This window comes from Marmota monax, unplaced genomic scaffold, assembly GCF_021218885.2.
Source record: "Marmota monax isolate L192 unplaced genomic scaffold, Marmota_monax_Labrador192_F-V1.1 WCK01_AAM20220418_F8-fsc00014, whole genome shotgun sequence".
Classification (NCBI taxonomy): Eukaryota; Metazoa; Chordata; class Mammalia; order Rodentia; family Sciuridae; genus Marmota; species Marmota monax.
Window position 1 is genome coordinate 38,792,581 of NW_026695222.1, and position 19,786 is coordinate 38,812,366.

Consider the following 19,786-nt stretch of genomic DNA (forward strand, 5'->3'; position numbering starts at 1 on the left):
ACACAGGATACTGGCCACAGAGGATTAGCTTGGTTAGGCTGGGCTGAAAAATAGACCTGGCTCACAAAAAGGGGCAAAATCAGTCCATGTGGAAGCTGGGATGGCTGTGTTCACCCATCATGGGGTGCATTTGTAAACACTGTTACCTATAAGGAATCCCATGCTTTTTCCTTGTGATAAAGGTGACTCTCAGGCTGGGATTGAGGCTCAGCGGTAGAGTGCTCACCTAGCATGTGCAGAGGCCCTGGGTTCAATTCTCAGCACCACATAAAAATAAGTAAATTAAATAAAGGTATTGTGTCCAACTACAAGTAAAAAATAAATATTAAAGAAGATGAATCTCATAACTGACCATGACCATGTTTCCATTTGCACAATAACTCCTGGGAGTTCAATCATATCTAATTAATGACACTGAGAGCCCAGGGCTGGTCAGCCCAGGGTGTCTGGTCAGCCCAACCTGCCACCTGGCCTCATGGTTCTTTGGCTTTAATTTCAGTAACAGTAGGCCCCATAAGAATATAGTCACCAGTCCCTTGGCCTGCACTCTCCCCCAGATTTGTGCCCCTCCAGTACACCACCCAGCATCTGCATCCTGAGCAGGTGGAAGGCAGTGGTGGAGATGCTGGCCCTGTGCCTCTTCTCTCTCTGACCTGGCATCCTCTGGCTGAGGGCAATCTGTCCCTTCCTGGAAACCTCCGTGGCAATGCCACGAGAGCTAACCGCCCTGTTCTGTTCCCAGTATGAGTCAGTGCACATCATCCTGACAGTAGTGCTGTGAGGGGACTCTATAGTCCCAAGTCACAGGTGGGGGGACTGAGGAGCTTGGGATCTGTGCCCTGGAAGGCTGACTTCGGAGGCTGAACTTGTCCTCTCAGCCTCTCCAGGATTCCAGGGCGTCTTCCTCAAGGGGCCGGCATCCTTCCAGGCCCCACTTCTGGGTACTGCCCCTCACACCGCCCAATGCCCGCAGGCTTCTTGGTGGAGGAACCTCTACCAGAGGCATGAACAATTCAAACTATGCCCTAGGACGACGAGTGCAGGGGCCAGCGGAGCCACAGGACAGGGAAAAGGGAACCACGAGAACATCTGGAAAGTGGGAGCGACAGGGAACAAACGTAAAGAAGTCATCGTGGCCGGCCCAGCGCCTCCTCCTTCCCTAGCCCCTCCCCGTCCCGCCCGTCGCCCCTCCTCCTCCCCTAGTTCCTCCCTGCCCCGCCCACGCCTCCTGCTCCCCTAGTCCCTCCCCGTCCCGCCCGTCGCTCCTCCTCCTTCCCTAGTCCCTCCCCGCCCCGCCCACGCCTCCTCCTCCTAGCTCCTCCCCCCCCGCCCGTCGCTCCTCCTTCTCACCTTAGTCCCTCGCCGCCCGTTGCCCTGCTCCCTGTTCGCCGCTCCTCTTTTCATCCTAGCCCCGCCCCCACTCCGCTCCGCCCTGAGTGCCCCGCCCCTCCCTCCTCCCTCCTCCCACTCCCCGCCCCGCCCTCTCGTCCTCTGCGCAGGGTATTGTGGGCTGGGTCATCCGCTGGAGGCCTTGTCAGGACTACTTTTCCCAGGAAGCTGTGTGCGCCGCTGGAGCTTCTGGGAGTTGTAGTCCGTGGGGCGGGGACTCCGCGTCTCATCATGCAGTGCGCAGCCGCCGATCGGGGGGTTTGGGCCGAGGGTCGCGGCGGCTGCGGCCCTGGTCCGGCCGGGCTGGGTTGCTGAGCTGAGCAGGGTGCTGGCCCCAAGGCGATGATGGGCAAGGAGGAGGAAATTGCGCGGATCGCCCGGAGGTTGGACAAGATGGTGACCAGAAAGAGCGCGGTGAGGGGCGCGGGCCGCCAGGACCCCGGGTCCCGAATCCCGCCGAGACCCCATCGTGCCCACCGCAGGCGGGACGAGATGTCGCCCTGGCCCAGACCCCCGCCCCGGGCCCGCCCTCCACCTCGTCGTCGGACCACCGCTCTGGATTAGACGCCGCCCCGCCCTGCCGGCCCTCCGGCCCGTAGGCGGCGGGGGGCGTTCCTGCCCTGGCCCGGCTTCTCCTTGTCTGTCACAACCCTTAAGAACGAGGTTCCTCTAATAAATTCTCTCCCTCCCTTAGCCGGGCCTCAGCCAGCAGCCAGCCGGTGTGGGCAGGTGGTGGAGAGCCGAGTAGGGCCGGCTCTGCCCCTGCAGCCAGACCGCTTGACTGCGGATGCTGAGCCTCAGAGGAGGCGTGCGAGGCCTCCAGGGTCCAGCCCAGCTTCATACGTTGGCAACCCGTGCAGCCTCCAGGGAGCATCCTTTGCGCATCCTGCATCCTGCCTGCCTCGGGTGGGGAGGGGTCTGGAAGGAGCCCGCCAGCGCACTGAATGGGACCGCGCCCCCACGGGACAACTCCGGGTGGTGAAGGCGGCTGAGTCACGGGCTTTTCAGGCCTGTGTAGCCTGCCCAGGGCTGTGACTTTAGTGTGGGTCCGGGTAGCTATTTGGAACAAGCAGGGTTGGGCCTGGGCTCCCGTTGGCCATGGTCGGGCCTAGGGTGTACACCAGGAAGGGGGCAGGCTCCCACACATTTGTTTAAGCTGGAAACAACCCCTCCAAGACTGTGCTTACTTATCTCTGGGTTATGGTGGGCAGCAGAGAGGGAGTGAATAATGACCTGCTGACCGTAGAAAGGTGTTTTGTTCCTTGAAGGAGCCCTAAGTGGGAGGGGGCTGAGATGGGGGAATGTGAGGGGGGGTAGATGGGCTTGATGGGGGAAAGAGGACCACTGGCAGGAAGACCTGGTGGCCTCCTGGCACTTTGTTGGACAAGGGCTGGTGGTGATGAACTGAACCTTGATGGTGACCTGCCCCTGACCAGTCTGTCCCTCTGTTTTCTGACAATGGCAGATGCTTCTGATGGCAACACATGAGCTGGCAGGAGGGGTGACAAGGCATGGATGGCTGGTGGAAGCACAGCATGAGAGGATGCAGAGGAGGGGCCTCCCGGGTTCTTGCAGCACTTGAGAGGACCCTTGGGGACTTGTGGCTTTAGTGTGGTTTTTATGACTCTCTGGAGCTGTGTCACCTGGTGCACATGGCTGCAGGGGAGGACTGCCTTTGCCTCTGGGGGATCACCTGTCCTCCCAGAGGTCACCTCAGGGCTGGTCTTTGCAGGGCCAGAGGGGTAGGATCTACCTTGGTGGGGTAAACAGGGGGTGCCTCAGCATAGAAGTCACACATACTAGGGCAGGCCAGCTTCTCTACCTGAGTGGCTGGGTGGGTTGTCTTGGCCCCCTTGTAGTGTGGGGAGACACAATGTGAGCATACAGCAGGATAAAGTGATGTGGTTTGTGGAGGACAGCAAGGCAGGGGCAGGGTAGGGTATTACCTGAGGTGAGTCCTAAGTAGGAGAAGGTGTTTGAACAAAGCTGGGGGGCATGAAATCTGTCAATGTGCTGGGGAGGGTATTGGGCAGAGCATCTTCAGGAGCAAGGGTCCTGGGGTGCCACCCTTAGGGAATATGGAGGAGCTCGTCTGCTGTGGAAGTATGATGAGGATTTTAAGGAAATAAAGATCTTGGGCAGGGATGGAGCAGAGGAGGGAGACCAGGGGATTTGTTGCAAGGTCCAGAGGAGGGATGGGGGCTGTCCTGGGGCAATACATGAGGAGTGGGACTATGAGCCTTGTGGGTGCTAGTTGTGGTGTAACCAGAGTGAGGGTTCCCTAAGGGTTTGGCCTGCTGAGCACTATAAGGAGTGGCTATCCTACCCACCAGGGCCTGGATGGGACAGGGGGCCAAGGAACTTGGGGTATACCTTCATCTGGGTGTGTTCCTTACTACTGGGAAGGAGCTGTGGCCTTTCTACTCTTCTTGTTTGGTCAATGACCTGATGTTGAGTGAGGTCAGGGAGGTCATTGCCAGGGATATGGTTGGGAAGCCATGTTACCTGTGAGGAGTGAGACTACAAAGCCCTTCCTTCTCCTACCCTGAGATAGGGGCAATAAAGCCCCCCTGACATGGGGCAGAAACTCTCTTGGTGCAGAGCTCTGAGCATCTCCTGGTGGAATAATTATGGTTTCTTTCTGATCTCCAAATTGTTACTGCCTTGTGTCTTCCCTCATGGGCAGGAGGTAAGATTGTCTGCTGAGGTCTAAAGTTCCTTTATGAAGGTCCTTTCTCCTTCCAGGAGGGAGCCATGGACCTGCTGCGGGAGCTGAAGGCCATGCCTATCACTCTACACCTGCTCCAGGTAGGCCCTGCCTGCTGCAGCCCAGCACAGTTCCAGGAATAGTCATGCCACTGGCATGTGGCAGGGCTTCCTATGCCTACCCCCACCCTAGGGTTTGGTTGGCACAAACACCAGTTTTGAGGAGAGGGTTCCTGCCTTTCTCTAATGCTTGATGAGGCAGGGAGGGTACATCTGAGAATAACTCACTCTGTCCTGAGTTCCAAATGGGACAAGAGCCACTAAGAGAGGTGTCTACTTCCTCATGACTTATCCCCAGACCCTGCCTTGTGGAAGCCACCAAGGGTCTGCTAAGAGGGTTTGACTCCTGGGATGGGTCTCCACTGTCTCCCAACCTAGGCCACTTGCCTTGCAGTCCACCCGTGTTGGGATGTCTGTCAACGCCCTACGGAAACAGAGCTCGGACGAGGAGGTCATTGCGCTGGCCAAGTCCCTCATCAAGTCCTGGAAGAAGCTCCTGGGTGTGGGTCAGGCCACATGCTGGTTCAGGGGACACTTGGCCTCTTGCTGGCTGTGCTACCCTGAGCTGGCCTCCTGGAAGTGGGCTACAGGAAGTCTGGAGCCAAGCTCAGGGTGGAAGTGGACCAATGGGTGCCCATCAGTGATGGGTGGGATAGTCTGTAGGGCATGACTATTGGAACAAAGGTGTGTGTTGGGGAGTAATTTCCATATAGAACAGGTAGAGAGCAGAGTCAAGTGCAGAACCTGGACTGAACATTGAGGACATCCAGGAGCCCTAGAAAAGAGGGAGTTGGGCTGTTTTAGATCACACAGAGGAGAAGGGTAAGGCCAGGATGCTCCAGGTTCCCAGTGATGGAGAAGGAGGAGATGGAGCTACCACTAGAGAAAGTTGGGTTGAGGGAAGATGGTCTCCTCCTGGGGACAGGATGCCTGGGCGGCACAGATCCCCCATGGGGTAGGGAGGTAGCCTTGTTTCTGGACCTGGGAAGGACCAAGCCTCTCCTGAGTTCTGTCCACACCCTTGAGAGACGATCATCATCTCTTGAGACTTTCCAGTTGTGTGGCCTTTGGGAGTACCATATTCATGTCCTAGTCCCCAAGGCAGGCCCTGGATGGGCAGGAGGGGGCCCTGGAGGGGCCTCACAGTGAGCTGCTTGAGTGGGGGAATGTGAGGGGAGGTAGATGGGCTTGATGGGTGAGAGAGGACCACTGGCAGGAAGACCTGGTGGCCTCCTGGCACTTTGTTGGACAAGGGCTGGTGGTGATGGAACTGAACCTTGATGGTGGCCTGCCCCTGACCAGTCTGTCCCTCTCTTTTCTGACAATGGCAGATGCTTCTGATGCCAAAACCAGGAACCGGGGGAAGGGCACACCTCTGCCCACATCATCCTCAAAGGATGGCTCAGAGGCCATGGATCCCAGGTAGCATACCTGAATTCAGGTGTACACCCTCCTGCCTCAGCAGAAAAAGGGTGCTGATGCTCATGTGCTTAGGCACTGCACTGAAGAAGGGGCTTTCTCTAAGGATGTTTGTCAGCCTCATGCTGGGCACTGTGTCTCACAGCTGAGACTCCCTGCCCCAGCCATCTGAGGTGGGTGGCCATGTCTTCCCAGATGTCAATGAGACCCCTGACATACATCTTCCTCAGCAGAGAGCTGCTGCACATCTGATCCTCTGTAGGAACCCTCTGCCTGCTTCCTCAAGACCCTGTCCTGGTCTAGTTCTCACTGGCCTGCTCTGGATGTCCCCTTCAGCCTGAGGCTGGAACCCCTTCTACAAGATCCTGCTCAGAGTCAGAAGCAGGGTGTCTGGTTCCCCTCTCCTGTCCTGAAAGTATATGTGGCCATCACTGTCCCCAGGAGGGAAGTCAGGCCCCTGTTGCTATGGAGACTGGGAAGTGTGCTGGTGACAGGCTGTGGTTGAGGGTCGCTTTGCCCTTGACCAGGCAGTAAGTGAATGGGGGCTGGGCCCTGGTCGGGACAGGCTGAACTTTGGGCAGCTCCTGCGCCATCTTTCCTCCAGGCAGCTGCAGGTCACTCCCTGTCCTTGGTCTGCCATCAACAGAGGGAGGTGTTGGCAAAGTGGCCCACGGTTGGGTCCTCCGCAAGGGGAACGTTGTAGAGGTGTCAGGGAATCCCCAGCTCAGTTTGAGCAGCTGGGGATGCTGCACAGATCTTTCTGGGAAAAGAATCCAGCATTCTGTCCCCATGTGGGGAGTGCGCCCTGATCACTAGGGACTTTACAGTCTACTCTTCCCTCTGGGGAGCTGGGCAGGCTGCATGGGCATTGACTGAAGATAGGCCATTGCCAGGGCCTGTCAGGGCACAGCAGATTGGCTTTGAAGGTGGGGACAGTGCCGTGACGTTTACTTTTCTGGGGACCAGCATCCTACTAGGGTGCCTGTGGCCTGAAGTCTGACCCTGTCTCTCCAGCCGCAAGAGGCCGGAGCTGCCTAGGATGCTGTCCACCCCAAGGATCACCACGTTTCCCCCAGCGCCTGTTACCTGTGATGCTGTGCGCAACAAGTGCCGGGAGCTGCTGACCACTGCCCTGCAAACAGACCGTGAGTGCCTGGCAGGCCCTGGCTGGATATGCACCCAGACGCACAGCGTGGCCTGCCCCTGCCTGCTGTAGAGGCCTGCTTCAGGGATGTGGCTCTCTTCCCCCAATCTGTTGTGACCCTGGAGGAGGCAGGAGGTGTTTGGGGTTACCAGAGAACCTGGATCCTGGGCAGTGACCCCAGGGACGTGAGTGTATCTCCCCGCTGCCAGGGTTTGGTGCAGGCAGAAAAGCAAGTGGGTGGCAAGTGAGGGCTCCCTCTTGCAGATGACCATGCGGCTGTTGGTGCAGACTGTGAGCGACTGTCGGCCCAGATTGAGGAATATATCCTTTGTGCAGGGATTTTGGGGCCCAGGGCTTCTGGTGGTCTATAGGCTACTGGCCCCAGGTCCTCTTGGTGGCTGGGGGATACCATTGCTGGGCCTGTGCCTCTCTGGATCATGGGGTGGCTACCCTGGGAGGGCCCTCCCTGGAGGAGCCAAGAGGCTGGCATGGCCTGCTGGTGGGGCCTAGATCTCAGTTAGGAATGTGTCTGGGGGAGGTGCAGCACTGTGGCCCCTCAGCTCCTCACCAGGCCTGGGTGGGTGGAGTGCTCCTGTGTAGCTGGGCAGAACATCCCCACATGGCCCCCAGCAGGGCAGGTGGAGCACAGTGGCCTCATGGGTCCTTAAATGCCTGCACGCATCTTCCGGGATGTGGGAAACACAGACATGAAGTACAAGAACCGTGTGCGCAGTCGCATTGCCAACCTGAAGGATGCCAAGAACCCTGACCTCCGGCGGAATGTGCTGTGTGGTGCCATAACCCCCCAGCAGATTGCGGTGATGACATCGGAGGTGAGCCCCACTGCAGGGGCTGGGGGCTGCTTCTGTGGGGCTGCAGGCTGAGTGCTTGGCCCCTCACCCCAGGAGATGGCCAGTGATGAGCTGAAGGAGATCCGCAAGGCCATGACCAAGGAGGCCATCCGCGAGCACCAGATGGCACGCACAGGTGGCACTCAGACAGACCTGTTCACCTGTGGCAAGTGCAGGAAGAAGAACTGTACCTACACGCAGGCGAGTGGCTGCCACTTCCTGAGCCCATGTCTTTGGGCATTCATACTCTCCTTGGAGCCCACACCTGTCACCGCCTGGCTGGGTGGGGGCTGCTCTCATGCCTGGACTTAGGCCAGGGCAGAGGCCCAAGTGTGGATTTCTCCTGCATTTTCAGGGCCCTCATTTCCCCAGGACTCCCAGCCTAGTAAGTAGTGTCCCACTTGATCTGGGGTACAGAAGCTGGAGGGCTGTCCTGCCTAGTACAGGAGACATGAGGATGTCAGTGCAGGCAGGATCCTGACCCTGCTGTGGAAATGGATGCCGAAGTGTCTGGGGAGACAAGTGATGGTGGGAGCTTGGGAAGAAGGTGGAGGTTATAAGTCTTTGTCTGGTGAGGCTGCGGAGGCCAGTGAGAACTGCTGTTTCCCTGTGGAAACAAGGCCCCAGCCCTGCAAGGGGCCTTGGTCTGTGCAGGGCTGTCTTGGTTTCCCATGGTCCTGTGGGATGAGGCTTGCCCTTGTGCCTCCTGGAAGGTGGCTATGGTCACTGGCATCCCTGCTAGTCACCCCAATATGGGGTCCCTCCTATTCTCAGCTGACAGTCTTAGCTTTGCTAGGCCCTTCAGACCCATACAAGGACTTCCCCATTGGTGGCTCATGTACCAACAGGCTCAGCTCTGGAAGACTGGGCATTCTCAGATCAGGTCACCCAGGCTGCCCCAGGGGCTGAGGCCAGCACTGCTTAGGTCAAGGGACACCCTTTGCAGAGATTGGTGGTGACCCTGGGCTCCACGTGCCCTACAGGTACAGACCCGCAGCTCTGATGAGCCCATGACCACCTTTGTTGTTTGCAATGAATGTGGAAACCGCTGGAAGGTAGGTGGGTGGGCTCAGGACAACCCCCAACCCTATTCTCTGTTAAGTGGGTACCTTGGCTTATGTAGGGTCTGTGGCGTGAACCAGGGATGGCCGTGCCCAGCCTGCCTCCTAGTCATTTCAGGGATGGTGGGGGCGGGTGGAGACCCCAGCCCTGGCGGTCCTGAAACCATGGCTTGGTCGTCTCACTGCTTCCCTGCAGTTCTGCTGAGCACTTGTGCAGTTGCGCTGTAGCCCCAGGTCCTGGTCAATGCTGCCCCTCCTGCATTCTTGGTGGACACAGCTTCTCTGGAGACCCCCAGTAGACGGCATGCCCTGCCCCAGCTGCCTGGTGTGCACCTGTCTGCCCTTTGCCCTGTTATTAAATGTCTTGTTTGCCATCCTTGGGCCTTGCTCCTGGTGGGCTATACACAGGCTTCAACTGAGCCTATCTGCTTCTTCTCTGCTGCTGTGGACAGGCAACTCTTGGGCTTAGCCCTAGCAGGGCAGCTCCTGAGGCAAGAGCTTAGGCGACTTTTGGAGAGATCACCTGTGACACGAGGCCAGGATGATGGGGTGGCGCTGCCTCTCCTGAGTGTGCCATGGGGCAGGTGGGGAAGGGGCTTTGTATACACACAGACAACCTGGGGTCCATGTGAGGGGTCAGACTGACCTGCTCAGCACCCACCCACGGGACGGGCAGCCAGGGCTCAGCCCCCTCTTTAGGACAGCCTGCCTCATCCTGCCTCCACTGGGGGAGACAGAATGCAGTTTGCCCCAAGGGAACGGGGTCCCAGCCCTTGGCCAATTCCTGCTTGAAGTCACTGAAGCTCCCAGAAATTCAGAGGAATGAGATGATGCCTTATGGGGCCTATGATGAAGACAACATTGTGACAGCACCAAGGGACTCTTGGGAAGGTTGCCTCCTTAGTGGCCACCCCTCTGGGAGGTATGATACCTACCAGGGACTCCTGCAGTCTGTGTCAGCTCAAGCCTGATCCTGCTTCAGGACTCAGGAGGCAGACACCAGGTCTGGAGCCCACCTGGGTGAGGCTGAGTTCAGCTTCCAGAGGCCCCTGCTGTGGGGAGGGTCTGGGAGCAGTCAAGGATGATCCCTCATTTTCCTGTCTCCCCCCACAAAGTGGGCATAAATATAGGCTTCTGTTTCAACTACACCTTCAAGAATAAGATCTCATTTTGGGGGTGTAGGAATGGAGATAAATATGAAAACTTTTTTTTTTTTTCTTTCTTGGTAAAACATACAGTAAGGAGATGTTTCCAGGATTAGAGTTCATGAATATGTAAAATATATTCAGGTCCTGTCACTTGAATCTGGTTCTGGGTCTGGTTCTGCAGTGCAGACAGCTCAAGTAGGAGGGTCTCCTGCTACCAACAAGAGACATGTCCTGGGCAGCAGCAGGCTGGTGAGGGGTGGAGTCATGGGTGTGGCACTTCCCCCTGGGCCTGGGCTGCTTCCAGGGCTGGAGATCCTGGGCCAGCCATGTGGGGGCCACTAGTGTGAGCCCTGAGTCTGCCCACCAGAGGGTGGAGTTCCTGAGCCCTTTGGAGCCTAGGCCTCCGAAGAGGACTGTGGGGACCCCCGGAGCAGCAGGGTGCGGTAGGCTGGGGAGCTGAGGAAGCGTGGGTACGAGTCCCGGTGCATGAGCGTGTAGATCTGCAGCTGCGCGTCATCAAATGTGTGTGCTGACGGCTCCTGCATCTTCCTGTTGATGCCCTCCCGCACTCGGGAGTCCAGGCTCACCTGTGGGACGGGGCACCGAGGTCAGAGGCACCCTCCCCAGGCCACCCCAACCCGTGCCAGCAGCTGGCGCACCTCCTTGGGGGACAGGATGGACACGTAGTCCTCATAGATGAGCCGCGCCTTCTCATCCACCACGTGCTGGTTAGCCTCTGCCTTCAGCTCCTCGCAGGCCAGCCAGAAGAGCATGTTCTCCTCGCTGTACTCTGTCCGCAGGAAGGCGCGGAACACACTGCGGCCCGCGGGGCTGTGCATCAGCTTGTCGAAGGACTGCGCCCAGCTCTGTACCTCCTCAGGGCTTGGGGGGGTGCTGAAGGCAGGGACGGAGCACATTAGGCCTGTCCCCTCCTGCCCCTTGACACAGATGCCCCTGGCGGCAGAACTCACCAGGCATCACAGCTGGGGAGGGGCTGCAGCTTGCTCTCCTGTGAGGCCTGCCATGCTCGCCGCCGCTCTTGGTTCCTGGCAGCAGAGAGGAAGGTGGCTCTGCCCTGGGCACCTGGGACTTCCACAGGTGCTGCCATAGCCTCATGTGGCCTTGGCATGTGAGCAAGCATGATCGGTGCCTGGCACATGTGTAGGGAGCATGGTCCTGAGCATTGGATCTTTCCACACGTTCTGGGGCCCTTACTGAATCCACTTATACAGGCTGATGTCCTGGCCATAGTACCCAGTACTTCTTCCTGGTACCTATAGTACTTCTTCCTGGTCAGTAGTTTGACCATCTGTGCTTCTGTGGCTCCTCAGCTTCTCCCCTTCCCTCGCTTAATGGGCAGGATCTAGGGCTTCTCAGCCTGACCTGTTTGTCTCTTTCTGAAGAGGCTACTCACAGGCCCACACTGCAGGCCTGATATCAATAATTGGAACTGCTGGTTGATGCAGGGTCAGAACCTTCAGTCTGTGTGTTTACATCTGTCTGGTCCTGGATCCTGACCCTGGCTCCAAAGGAAACTTGTTCTGTCAGTGCTGGCCCCAAGTCTATGCCCAGCCAACTGCTGTGTTGGGGGACAGACATCTAAAGCCCAAAGGTCTAGATACACTGCGTTCCTGCCACATCCTGTTTCTCAGTAGACACAGTCCCCACCCTGTCCTGTCCCTTGAATTCATGGCTGAGCCCCTTGCCTGGGCTCAGGCCTCGTTATCACTGTTTAGTAGACTCCATTGGGTCCCCGACCCTGAGGAGGGCCAGGCTTCTGCAAGGCCCATGACCCTCCGCTTCCCTACATACCTAAGGGAATCCTGTCACCACCTGGAGGCTTCACTGCTTCCCTCGTGCAGATACCTTGTGTGCTAGGACCGCTGTTCCCTCAGCTGGGTCTCTGCTCAAATGTGCCCTATTGCAGGGTCTGGGCCTCTTGTGTTCCTCTGGGCTCCTAGGGTGTTGCCTGGGCTGGCTCACAGAGGCACTGATGGGTGTGTGCAGAACGCTCCCGTGTGCATGCAGCAGGCCTGGTCCTTGCACATGGGGAGCCCTCAGTACACCAGGCACAGGAGTCACATAAAGTCCTCCAGGGGGCGTGGGTGCCGGCCACCAGGGCCCAGCAGTCCTGGGACAGGACAATGCTTTGAGGTGGAAAGGGCCAACTGCCCACAGGTGATGCCATGGAGCCACCCGTGAGTCCCTGGGTTTGGCCCCTCTCAGTGAACTATGCCCCCCAGGCCCACATACCAGGAGCAGCTGCAGCAGCAACACCAGCACAAACAGCAGGGGTTGCGGCTGGGGGCCGCCGGGGGGACCACATCATGGCTGGACATTGGGGGGGGCCTGTCCGCCTCCTCTGGCCCTGTGTGCTGGGAAAGATGGGGCTGCCTCAGCCTCTAGGACAGAGCCCACTGGACCCGGCATCTGGCTATGCTCCCAAGGGCATGACCCTCAGCCCCCAGATACCCTAGAGATTCTCCCAGCTCCTCTCCCTGCTTGCCCCCGACCCTCCCTGGGGCAGAGGTGAGGAGGAAGTGGCTTACCTGCTTCTCAGCCTCATGCGGGGTGGGCATGGGTAGGTGGAGGGGACTGCCCAGGCTCTGTGGTGCCAACTCCAGGACCTTCACCACAGCCTGGGGGGGAAAGGGGTCAAGCTCACTAAGCACCTATGACTCTGGCCCCTGCCTACTCTCTAGGTCCTAGAAGAGATGTCCCTTCCAGAGTTTTTGCCTCCAGCCTTAGTTTACACTAGGGCCAGGGGGCAGACCCAGGTCAGTGAGGAAGGGGCTGCAGCAACCTTCGGCTTCTCACTCTAGACTGGGCCCCAAATGAGGCACCCACAGGAGGTTCCAGGACACCCCCATCTGCTCAGTCCCTGGGAAGCCGGAAGCCTGGGTTCCTCTTTCTTGGTTTCCGGCTCCTAGCCCCTCCCAAGGAGGCTGGGGCTTGAGGCTGGTGTATGGTATGTGGGGGTGTCAGACACTTGGACCCACTTCTTACCCCTAGGGTCTTTCTGCTAGACTATGGGGTTAGAGTGTGGGCAGAGGTGCTCCCCACCAAAAGGGACCCAGAGAACTCTGACTACTCACCTGGGACTTGGCCAGAGGGGCAGCTAGGCCTGCAGCATTGAGGACGTGAGTGGGACTTGAAGAAGGACTTCCTGAGGGTGTGGGGAGTGGAGCATGCACTGGTGAGGAGGAACGTATATGGGGAAACAAGGTTCCTTGGTCCTCAATGCCTCTTACACCTTCCCTCCAACACTGTGGGCTCCCCTTCCCTCCCTGCCCAACACCTCCAGAAACTGCAGGGTGTTCGAGTCAGGGAAGGAGGCGGGGGTAGCTCCCCAGCTAGAGCCTCAGTGTCCCTGGACCACCAGTGGGATGTACAGGGAGCTCATCCCCCTCACTAAAGCCAAATGCAATCCCAATGTCTCCAGGGACAGTGGAGCAAGGTGGCCAGGAGGAAGTTTTGAAAGCCTTACCCCCATTTGCCTGTGCCCACCTGTGTTCAGGTCAGGGCCTGCAAGGCCTCCAGCTCTTCATATCCACCACCCTCCCTTTTAGTGGCCATGAGGCTCAGAATCCATCCCACTTAATTTTCTCATTACTTTCTATCCACCTGCTGCTCCTCCCCCAGGCTGTGGCCTTTTAATCCTGTTTCTGCCTGTTTTGGCCTCTTTGAGCCTTCCAGGGCCCTGTATGTGCTGACAAGAGGGGACAATACCTGAGAGCTACACACTTAGGGGGCCTTGGCCCCTCACTATCCGCCTGGCTTTCTCTGAGATTCTAGTCCCATGGGCTCCCTCGAGCTGATAGGGACACAGAATAGTTGCAGCAGGGCTCCTCCAGGGGCCAAATTTCTAGGGAAAGGAAGGGGCACAGCCACTGGAAGTCTGGTGGCACCCAGAGCTCTCTCTTCCTCCTCCAGATTCTCCCTGCAGATGTCCTCAGAGGCTCCACTCAGAGTGGGGCAGAAGGGGGTGTCTGTGGTGTTCAGCCTGGGTGCTGGGGACCTGGTTTGGTGCAGAGGTGGGAGCAAGCCCTTTCCTCCCAGGCAGACACTGGACCTGGCTCCCTCCGCAACCCAGCTGGAACCACACATATCCCCAGAATGCCCACAGGGCCCTGGACCACTGCCTTTCCTTCTTGTGGGGCACACGGTCTGAATCAGGGTCTTCTGGCCTCTCATCCTGGCATTGGGGGCCTCCTCCCTCTTCCCCAGCCCCCCAGGCTTTGATCCCCAAGCCTGGGCTGGGAGAGGCCAGGCAGGCACAAATCTGGTCTCTGGGGACAGAGGATCCCTAGGGAGTGGCTGCTGTTCTGCTCCACAGAAGGAAGAAGAACGTCTGCAGCCAGCCCAGGCCAAAAAAAGAATTAAAAAGTGACAATCTCAGAAAACAATGTCGTAACCTTTGGGAGGGGGCTAACAGAGCCCCATACTTTGCCTAGTACCTTTCCTATCTGCTGCTATCCCAACTGGCCTCCAACAAGGCAGGCCGGGCCTCCCAGCCCCTAGTGACCCTCACTCCCCACCCACCTCCCTTGCCTAGCTTCTGCCAGTGGGGTCGTCTGGAGGAACCTATCTCCTCCTCAGGGCCCCTTCATCCAGCCTCTGACGCCCCCACCCTCCCTTAAATTAAAGAAGTCTCCATGGCGCCCCACTCACCGGCGACCCAAAGGCGGGTGGGGGCGGGAGGGCCGGATTCGGTCTGGCCCCACCCTGGCTGTCGAAGGGGCGTGCTCTGCTGTAGTGGGGACTCAAGTCAGACGGCAGGAGGTACTCCTGCGGCGTTCCAGGAGGGAGGCTGGCGCGGAGCCCCGCTTGGCTAGGGCCGGGAGGGGGGGGGGCACAGCGCCTCCCCTGCGGCTTGCCCAGCGGAGGGCTGCTGGACCCAACGGGTGGGGCAGACGAGGACTGGGTGTCGTGTCGTGTCCCGCCCTGCCCCTCCCCACCAGGCTCGGGGGGGGGGGCGGGAGACGCGGAAACCTGGGTTCTTCCGGCCCCCACCTTTGAGCAATCACTTCCCCCGGCTCTGAACTGCAGAAAAAGGGGAACTCTCCTGCGATGCCCCCTCCCCCACGCGCGGGGGCTGGGCTCGGGTCTCACTGCAGCCCAGGTCCACGTGCGCGAGAAAGGGCAGTGCCCGGCGCCCGCTCTGAGGCTCCTGCCCGCTCCCCCACAGCCTGCCCGCCGTCCTGCGCTGCGCGCGCACCCACCGCCGCGCTCCCGCGCTTCCCCGCCTCTGCCGCCGGTGCGCTCCGAAGTCCGGCGGGCCGCGGGGAGGGGGCGCAGGAGCAGTGCGCAGGCGCCTGGCGGCACTTCCCCAAAGCCAGGGGCCGGGACTTCCTTGAGCGGGTAGGCGCCGGCCCGCCCAGCTCGCTGCGCCCCGCCCAGGGCCCCGTGCCCCATCCGCCCGCACCGTGGAGCTGAGTGGCCCGGGCCTTGAGGCGCGTGGAACGCGGCCGCAGCCGGCACCCCACTTTGCTTAGCGTGGCCCTTCTGGCCTTTTCATTCATGCGGGCATCCAGCGCAGGGCAGGAGAGCCTGGGCCCTATGTGTGCCTTGGTCGCTGGGAGTACTCCTCTCCTGCTTGGCCAACCCCTCGCCTGAGTCTCTTGTAAAATGGGGTCAAGAGCCTGTCACCTTTGGTGGAACTTCTCAAGAAAGGAGATTCCTGTACTGCAGGATGGGTGCCGGGGTGCAAGTTCTTGCATCCAGTGTGAATACAATGTTTGATAGGGTCTGGCTGAGTCCCTCCCTGTTTCTCCTTCAAGCTGCCCCAAGATATACTAAAGTTTAAAGCCCCACTGTCCCCTTTGCCACCAATGCCTGTCCCTTTGGCCAACTCTTCTGGCCCTTTTATAAGTGAGTACAGATGTGGGTTATTTGTTATCCCAGCATGCTTTGGCCCTGAGTCAGATTAGCCCTTACCCTGCTCTGGAAATGGTCTGCGGAATGTCTTTGGTCTCCCTGGGCTGCCAGGCTCCTGCCCTGCCCAGTGTAGGTAGGCAACCTGGCCAGCTCCAGGTGTTGGGGTCCTCTGCACAAATGCCTTCTAATTGCACAAGTAGTTGTATAGAACTCTGAGAAGCAAACTGGAGACTTCACAAAAGCTCTTCATTCCATTGGAAGTATCTGGGGTCCTCTGAATGCCAGGCAGTGAGCCAGATACACCAGCTTGGACCTAATGGCTGGTATCCGAGATAGGGGGTGGGAAGCAGACAAGAAATGGGTGGGTGAGAGGTGGGAGGGCTGAGGGCAGGGCACTGCATAGTGCTCACGCCTGGCTGAGCTGAGAACAGCTGGGTGGCCATGCTGCCTGCAGTGCTGTGTGCCCAGGGCCTGGTGATTTAACAGAACTATGCTCTGGCTGTCCTGTTAATGGGCTAGTAAAAACAGGACAGAGGCAAGGAAGCCGATTTGGATGGAAGCAGCTGTTGCTTTAGCCTAGACACCAGTTTTGAGGGGAAGGTACAGGTGAGGACCAGCAGGCCCAAAAGAGATGTCCAGCACCTGGTGAAGGCCACCTAACTGGCTGATCCCGAAGTGGTTGTCATTGCCTTTCCACTGTAGGGAAATGCAGGTGTGGGGAGCTGACAGTGGGTGGGGGTCCAAATACTTTCCACCCTCTCATGTTACTTTGTATCCCCTCTTCCTCCATGTCCTCTGACCCCTCAGGCCTGCTCTCCACTCCCTTGGCCTGCACAGAGCATCCCCTTAAGTGAGGGAGGAGCCCAACAGTGAGGGAGGGCATGTGGTGATGGGGGTGGGACTTAAAGCCAGGACCCTCTGCTCCAGACCCCCTCACGGACCACAGTACATTGGGCCTTAGCCTGCAGGCTTTGCTCCCCTGTACAGCTTCTGCTGGTAGAAGTGTCTTCTTCCCTAGTTGCCTCTGCAGACCCAGCTCTTCTCAGGCGTGAGGATCAAGGGGGCCTGGCACAGAGCTGTCTCTGGCCCCTTTCTTGCAGGTCTTCTTAGGGTGCAAGGCTTTGCCTCTGGTCCTCACATGCCTCTACACTTGTCATTTTGGGCACTGCCCTGAGTCCCTGAGTAGCCCCATGGTGCTCATCTTAAACATGAAGGCATGAAGGGCAGAGAAGTGATGAAATGATGCATGACTTTATTAACCAGACAAGATCCTCCTAGTCACTCAGTACGTCCCTAGAGACAAAATCCTGGCATACAAACTGCAGGGAGCTTGACTGGAGGATCCCAGGGCTGGCTGTCGTCCCGGGACACAGATTGTCTTCTGAGGCCATGTCCCTATTTATTTGCCCCTGCCCAAGCCCACCATCTCCCTGCTCCCCCTTGTCCTTCCTCCTGCCTGACTCCTCCCCCTTCTCTTTGCTCTTCCTAGGAGGCCTGCTGACTTGTGAGCTCTGCAGAATGTGGGCATGGGTCGAGGCCCAGGGCAGCAAAGACCCAGAATAGGTGAAGGATAAGGTGCTGAGGGGATATTGGACACAGGTCCCCGTGGGGCTAGGGATTGACTGCCAGTGAGCAGAATTCCTTGCAGAACCTTAGCTCTGACCTCTGCCTTCCCTCCAGATCTGTTCTCTGCTCCAGGCAGAGCCAGTGGGAGCCCCCTGGTATCTTCTGGTTCCTTATAGCTCCCAACTCTGTGTAGTCCTCTGGGCAGGAGGGACAGGGGAGAGGAGACCAAGAGGAGCCCCAGGTTCTGCAGAACCCATCAAGGATACAAGTAAGAGCTGTCCAGAAACTGGGCAGAGGTCTTATAGGACTTGGGCTTGTTTGTCAAAATGGGCTGGGGTGGTTTCCTTACTGTGCTTGGTGTGTGTGTGTGTGTGTGGGGGGTCTGGGGGAAGGAAGCAGGGTGTGTGTGGGGGTACTGTTCAGGGTGAGAGAAGGCTGGAGGGTAGATTTTCTGTTCCAGAAGGTAGGACGCCCTGGGGGTATCTTCCACAGGCTCTGGGCATGGCTGGCTCTGGTTTGTGGTCACTCACCCTTGCAGAATGCAACCCTCCATGGGGTGACCAGCACTGAAGGCAGCCCTGGTTGATGGGGTGCTGGTGTTGAGACAGGCTCTTTCTCTTGCCCTCCAGTCTGGGGGCCTCTCATGTCTGCCACCGTGGCACTGGTTGCCTGATGGGGGCAGGCTGGGATTGGGGGATCTGAATATTCCCTTACTTTGACTCCTGCCAACTCACATCTTACTTGTTGTGGGGGGCCCACTCCTATACCATGATGTCTAACTGCAAATGTTGGGGAGAGACAGCATTTATATTCGCCCCTTCCCTGTGGGGGTCCAGAAAGACCAGAGAGCCCTCAGAGAAGAACTTTATGTAAGGAGAGGGTGTGGGGACACACTTGGGTCACTGTCACCGTGGGAAGATGCTGCCATCCACCGCCTCCTCCAGAATGGTCTCCACACGCCTCCGCTGCAAGGAGAGGATCTGGGGTCGGTGTGGGAGGAGGCGAGGGGTCCTCCCACCCACCCAGGGCTTGCCAGAACCTCTTGTCGATCCAGGGGATCCGGAATCCGTGTGGGTTTCAGCTGTGGCGGCAGGAATGTCTCCAGTCTGATGGCGGCGCGCGCTGAGCCCTGCCGCTGGATCAGGAGCGCAATTTCCTCTGCCTGCGGGCCAAAGCCGGCTGAGCGGCGGCGCGCCTCAGCTGTACCCACCCTCTGCCCACTCCTGCGAGAGGGTGGTCTTCCCTATGGGTGGTGCCCCCGCCCTTGATTCCAGGCCCACCCGCATTCGGGTGTAGCGCAGTCGCAGGGCGCGGACTCGCCCGCGAGCCTCCGCGGCCTTGAGGACGCCCAGCAGCCGGTTCCAGCGCTCGGTGGGTAGCTCGCACTGCGTCCAGGTGCGGGGGTCGGGCACGAGGTACTCCAGCTCTACCGACTCGCGCGGAAAGATGGAGGCGGCTGCACCCACGTCCTTGAGCAGGTCACCGAAAAGCAGGTGGCGGTGTCGCTGCGTGGGGCTCATGGCGGCCAGCCCCTCCAGCGTCAGGGTCCAGCCTGGCTTGGTCGCGGGCACCCGCTTGGCGCGCTCCTCACGAGGCCCGCTTCCTGACGCGCTCTTCCCCACCTGCTCACTCGAGCACTTCCCTGCGGGCGGCGGCATCCTCTGGCCTGAGGAGGGAAAGGGACACCCCGTTTGCTGTCCAACCTTAAACCGGTCCCACCGCGCGGTCCAGCTTTTTCCCCCCGCTGGATTTGTCGCGGCAGACTTCACTGCCCAACCTTTGGCCTTTTTGAACACAGGTCGTGGCCAAGGCGCTCAGCCGGGTGGTTGACCCACTGCCTCCGGCAGCCAGCGAGGACTTCCTGATCCATTCAGTTTTAGAAACTGCCCTTTCTGCCCACCGAAGGATTGAACTGAGAAAATGCCCCAACCAGGCCATCTCAGGCCTACCCAGGGATAGAGACCACAAGGGACTTCCCTGGGTGAGGCCTATTGACCCCCATTTCTGCGGTCACCTGTCAGCATCCCACTAGAACTCGGGGACTGGTCTTGTCTGTCCTGTCCTGTCCTGGCCCCAGGAGCAGTGGTTTGGGGGTGACCAGCCAGGCCGAGATGGGTGTGCATGTGTGCCTCCAGGTTCGTGCATGTCTGTGTAGGTGTACATATTTTTGTGGGGGGTATCTTTGTAGCTCTGTGTGTGTATGGCTGCATGTGTGTGGATGGAGGCTCTGAGCCGACTGCTTGAGGGCAGTCGCCATCATCTTGGCTTGACTCCTGCTGGGCCGAGGCAAGGGGAGCAGAGCTCAGAGAAGAGGGGAAAGCCCAGCGTCCTTCTGGTCCCAGTCGCCCCATCTCACCCTCGGGCCAGATCCTGGCTCACCGTGGGTCAGGAGCAGAGCCAGGGACAGCCGGCCCGCCCCCAAATTTCAGAGTTTCCCACCCGCGCCCACTCGCCCGAACTTCCCGGTTCTCTGTGGGAATCTTCGGTGCTTGTTGATGCGGTTGCCCGGCAACCCGAGCCCTGCCCCACCTCCAACTGGGTGGGGGGGGGCCCTCAGGCTGAAGT

General features: G+C 58.9%; 3 protein-coding genes across 11 annotated transcripts; 1 reads left to right on the forward strand and 2 right to left on the reverse strand.

Annotated features, from left to right (window-relative positions):
- Positions 1-1,584: 1,584 nt before the first annotated feature.
- On the forward strand, positions 1,585-9,049 carry Tcea2 (transcription elongation factor A2). 6 transcript variants are annotated; one of them, XM_046433252.2, is made up of 11 exons: positions 1,585-1,803; positions 4,135-4,197; positions 4,534-4,606; positions 5,487-5,577; positions 6,589-6,719; positions 6,983-7,039; positions 7,397-7,551; positions 7,624-7,770; positions 7,925-7,954; positions 8,553-8,624; positions 8,827-9,049. In XM_046433252.2, the coding sequence occupies exons 1-11, from the start codon at positions 1,732-1,734 to the stop codon at positions 8,833-8,835; spliced, it is 900 nt and encodes a 299-aa protein (XP_046289208.1). In that variant the 5' UTR covers positions 1,585-1,731; the 3' UTR covers positions 8,836-9,049. The 6 variants fall into 6 exon arrangements, with proteins under 6 accessions (XP_046289208.1, XP_046289204.1, XP_046289205.1 ...); XM_046433248.2 differs by having other exon boundaries at positions 1,586-1,803; positions 4,550-4,661; XM_046433249.2 differs by having other exon boundaries at positions 1,587-1,803; positions 4,550-4,655.
- Positions 9,050-9,887: 838 nt separating this feature from the next.
- Rgs19 (regulator of G protein signaling 19) lies at positions 9,888-14,985 on the reverse strand. Of its 4 annotated transcripts, none has more exons than XM_046433258.2 (8): positions 14,792-14,985; positions 14,450-14,528; positions 12,874-12,944; positions 12,328-12,417; positions 12,032-12,153; positions 10,750-10,824; positions 10,438-10,672; positions 9,888-10,365 (listed from the first exon to the last, which is right to left on the reverse strand). In XM_046433258.2, the coding sequence occupies exons 4-8, from the start codon at positions 12,355-12,357 to the stop codon at positions 10,174-10,176; spliced, it is 654 nt and encodes a 217-aa protein (XP_046289214.1). In that variant the 5' UTR covers positions 12,358-12,417; positions 12,874-12,944; positions 14,450-14,528; positions 14,792-14,985; the 3' UTR covers positions 9,888-10,173. The 4 variants fall into 4 exon arrangements, with proteins under 4 accessions (XP_046289214.1, XP_046289213.1, XP_058431395.1 ...); XM_046433257.2 differs by having other exon boundaries at positions 12,874-12,971; XM_058575412.1 differs by lacking the exons at positions 12,328-12,417; positions 12,874-12,944; positions 14,450-14,528; positions 14,792-14,985 and having other exon boundaries at positions 10,750-11,909; positions 12,032-12,156.
- A 1,984-nt stretch (positions 14,986-16,969) lies between these two features.
- Lkaaear1 (LKAAEAR motif containing 1) lies at positions 16,970-18,879 on the reverse strand. Its single transcript, XM_046433321.2, has 3 exons — positions 18,502-18,879; positions 18,261-18,383; positions 16,970-18,186 (listed from the first exon to the last, which is right to left on the reverse strand). Exons 1-3 carry the CDS (start codon positions 18,877-18,879, stop codon positions 18,127-18,129), a joined length of 561 nt encoding a protein of 186 aa, XP_046289277.1. The 3' UTR covers positions 16,970-18,126.
- Between the last annotated feature and the right edge of the window lie 907 nt (positions 18,880-19,786).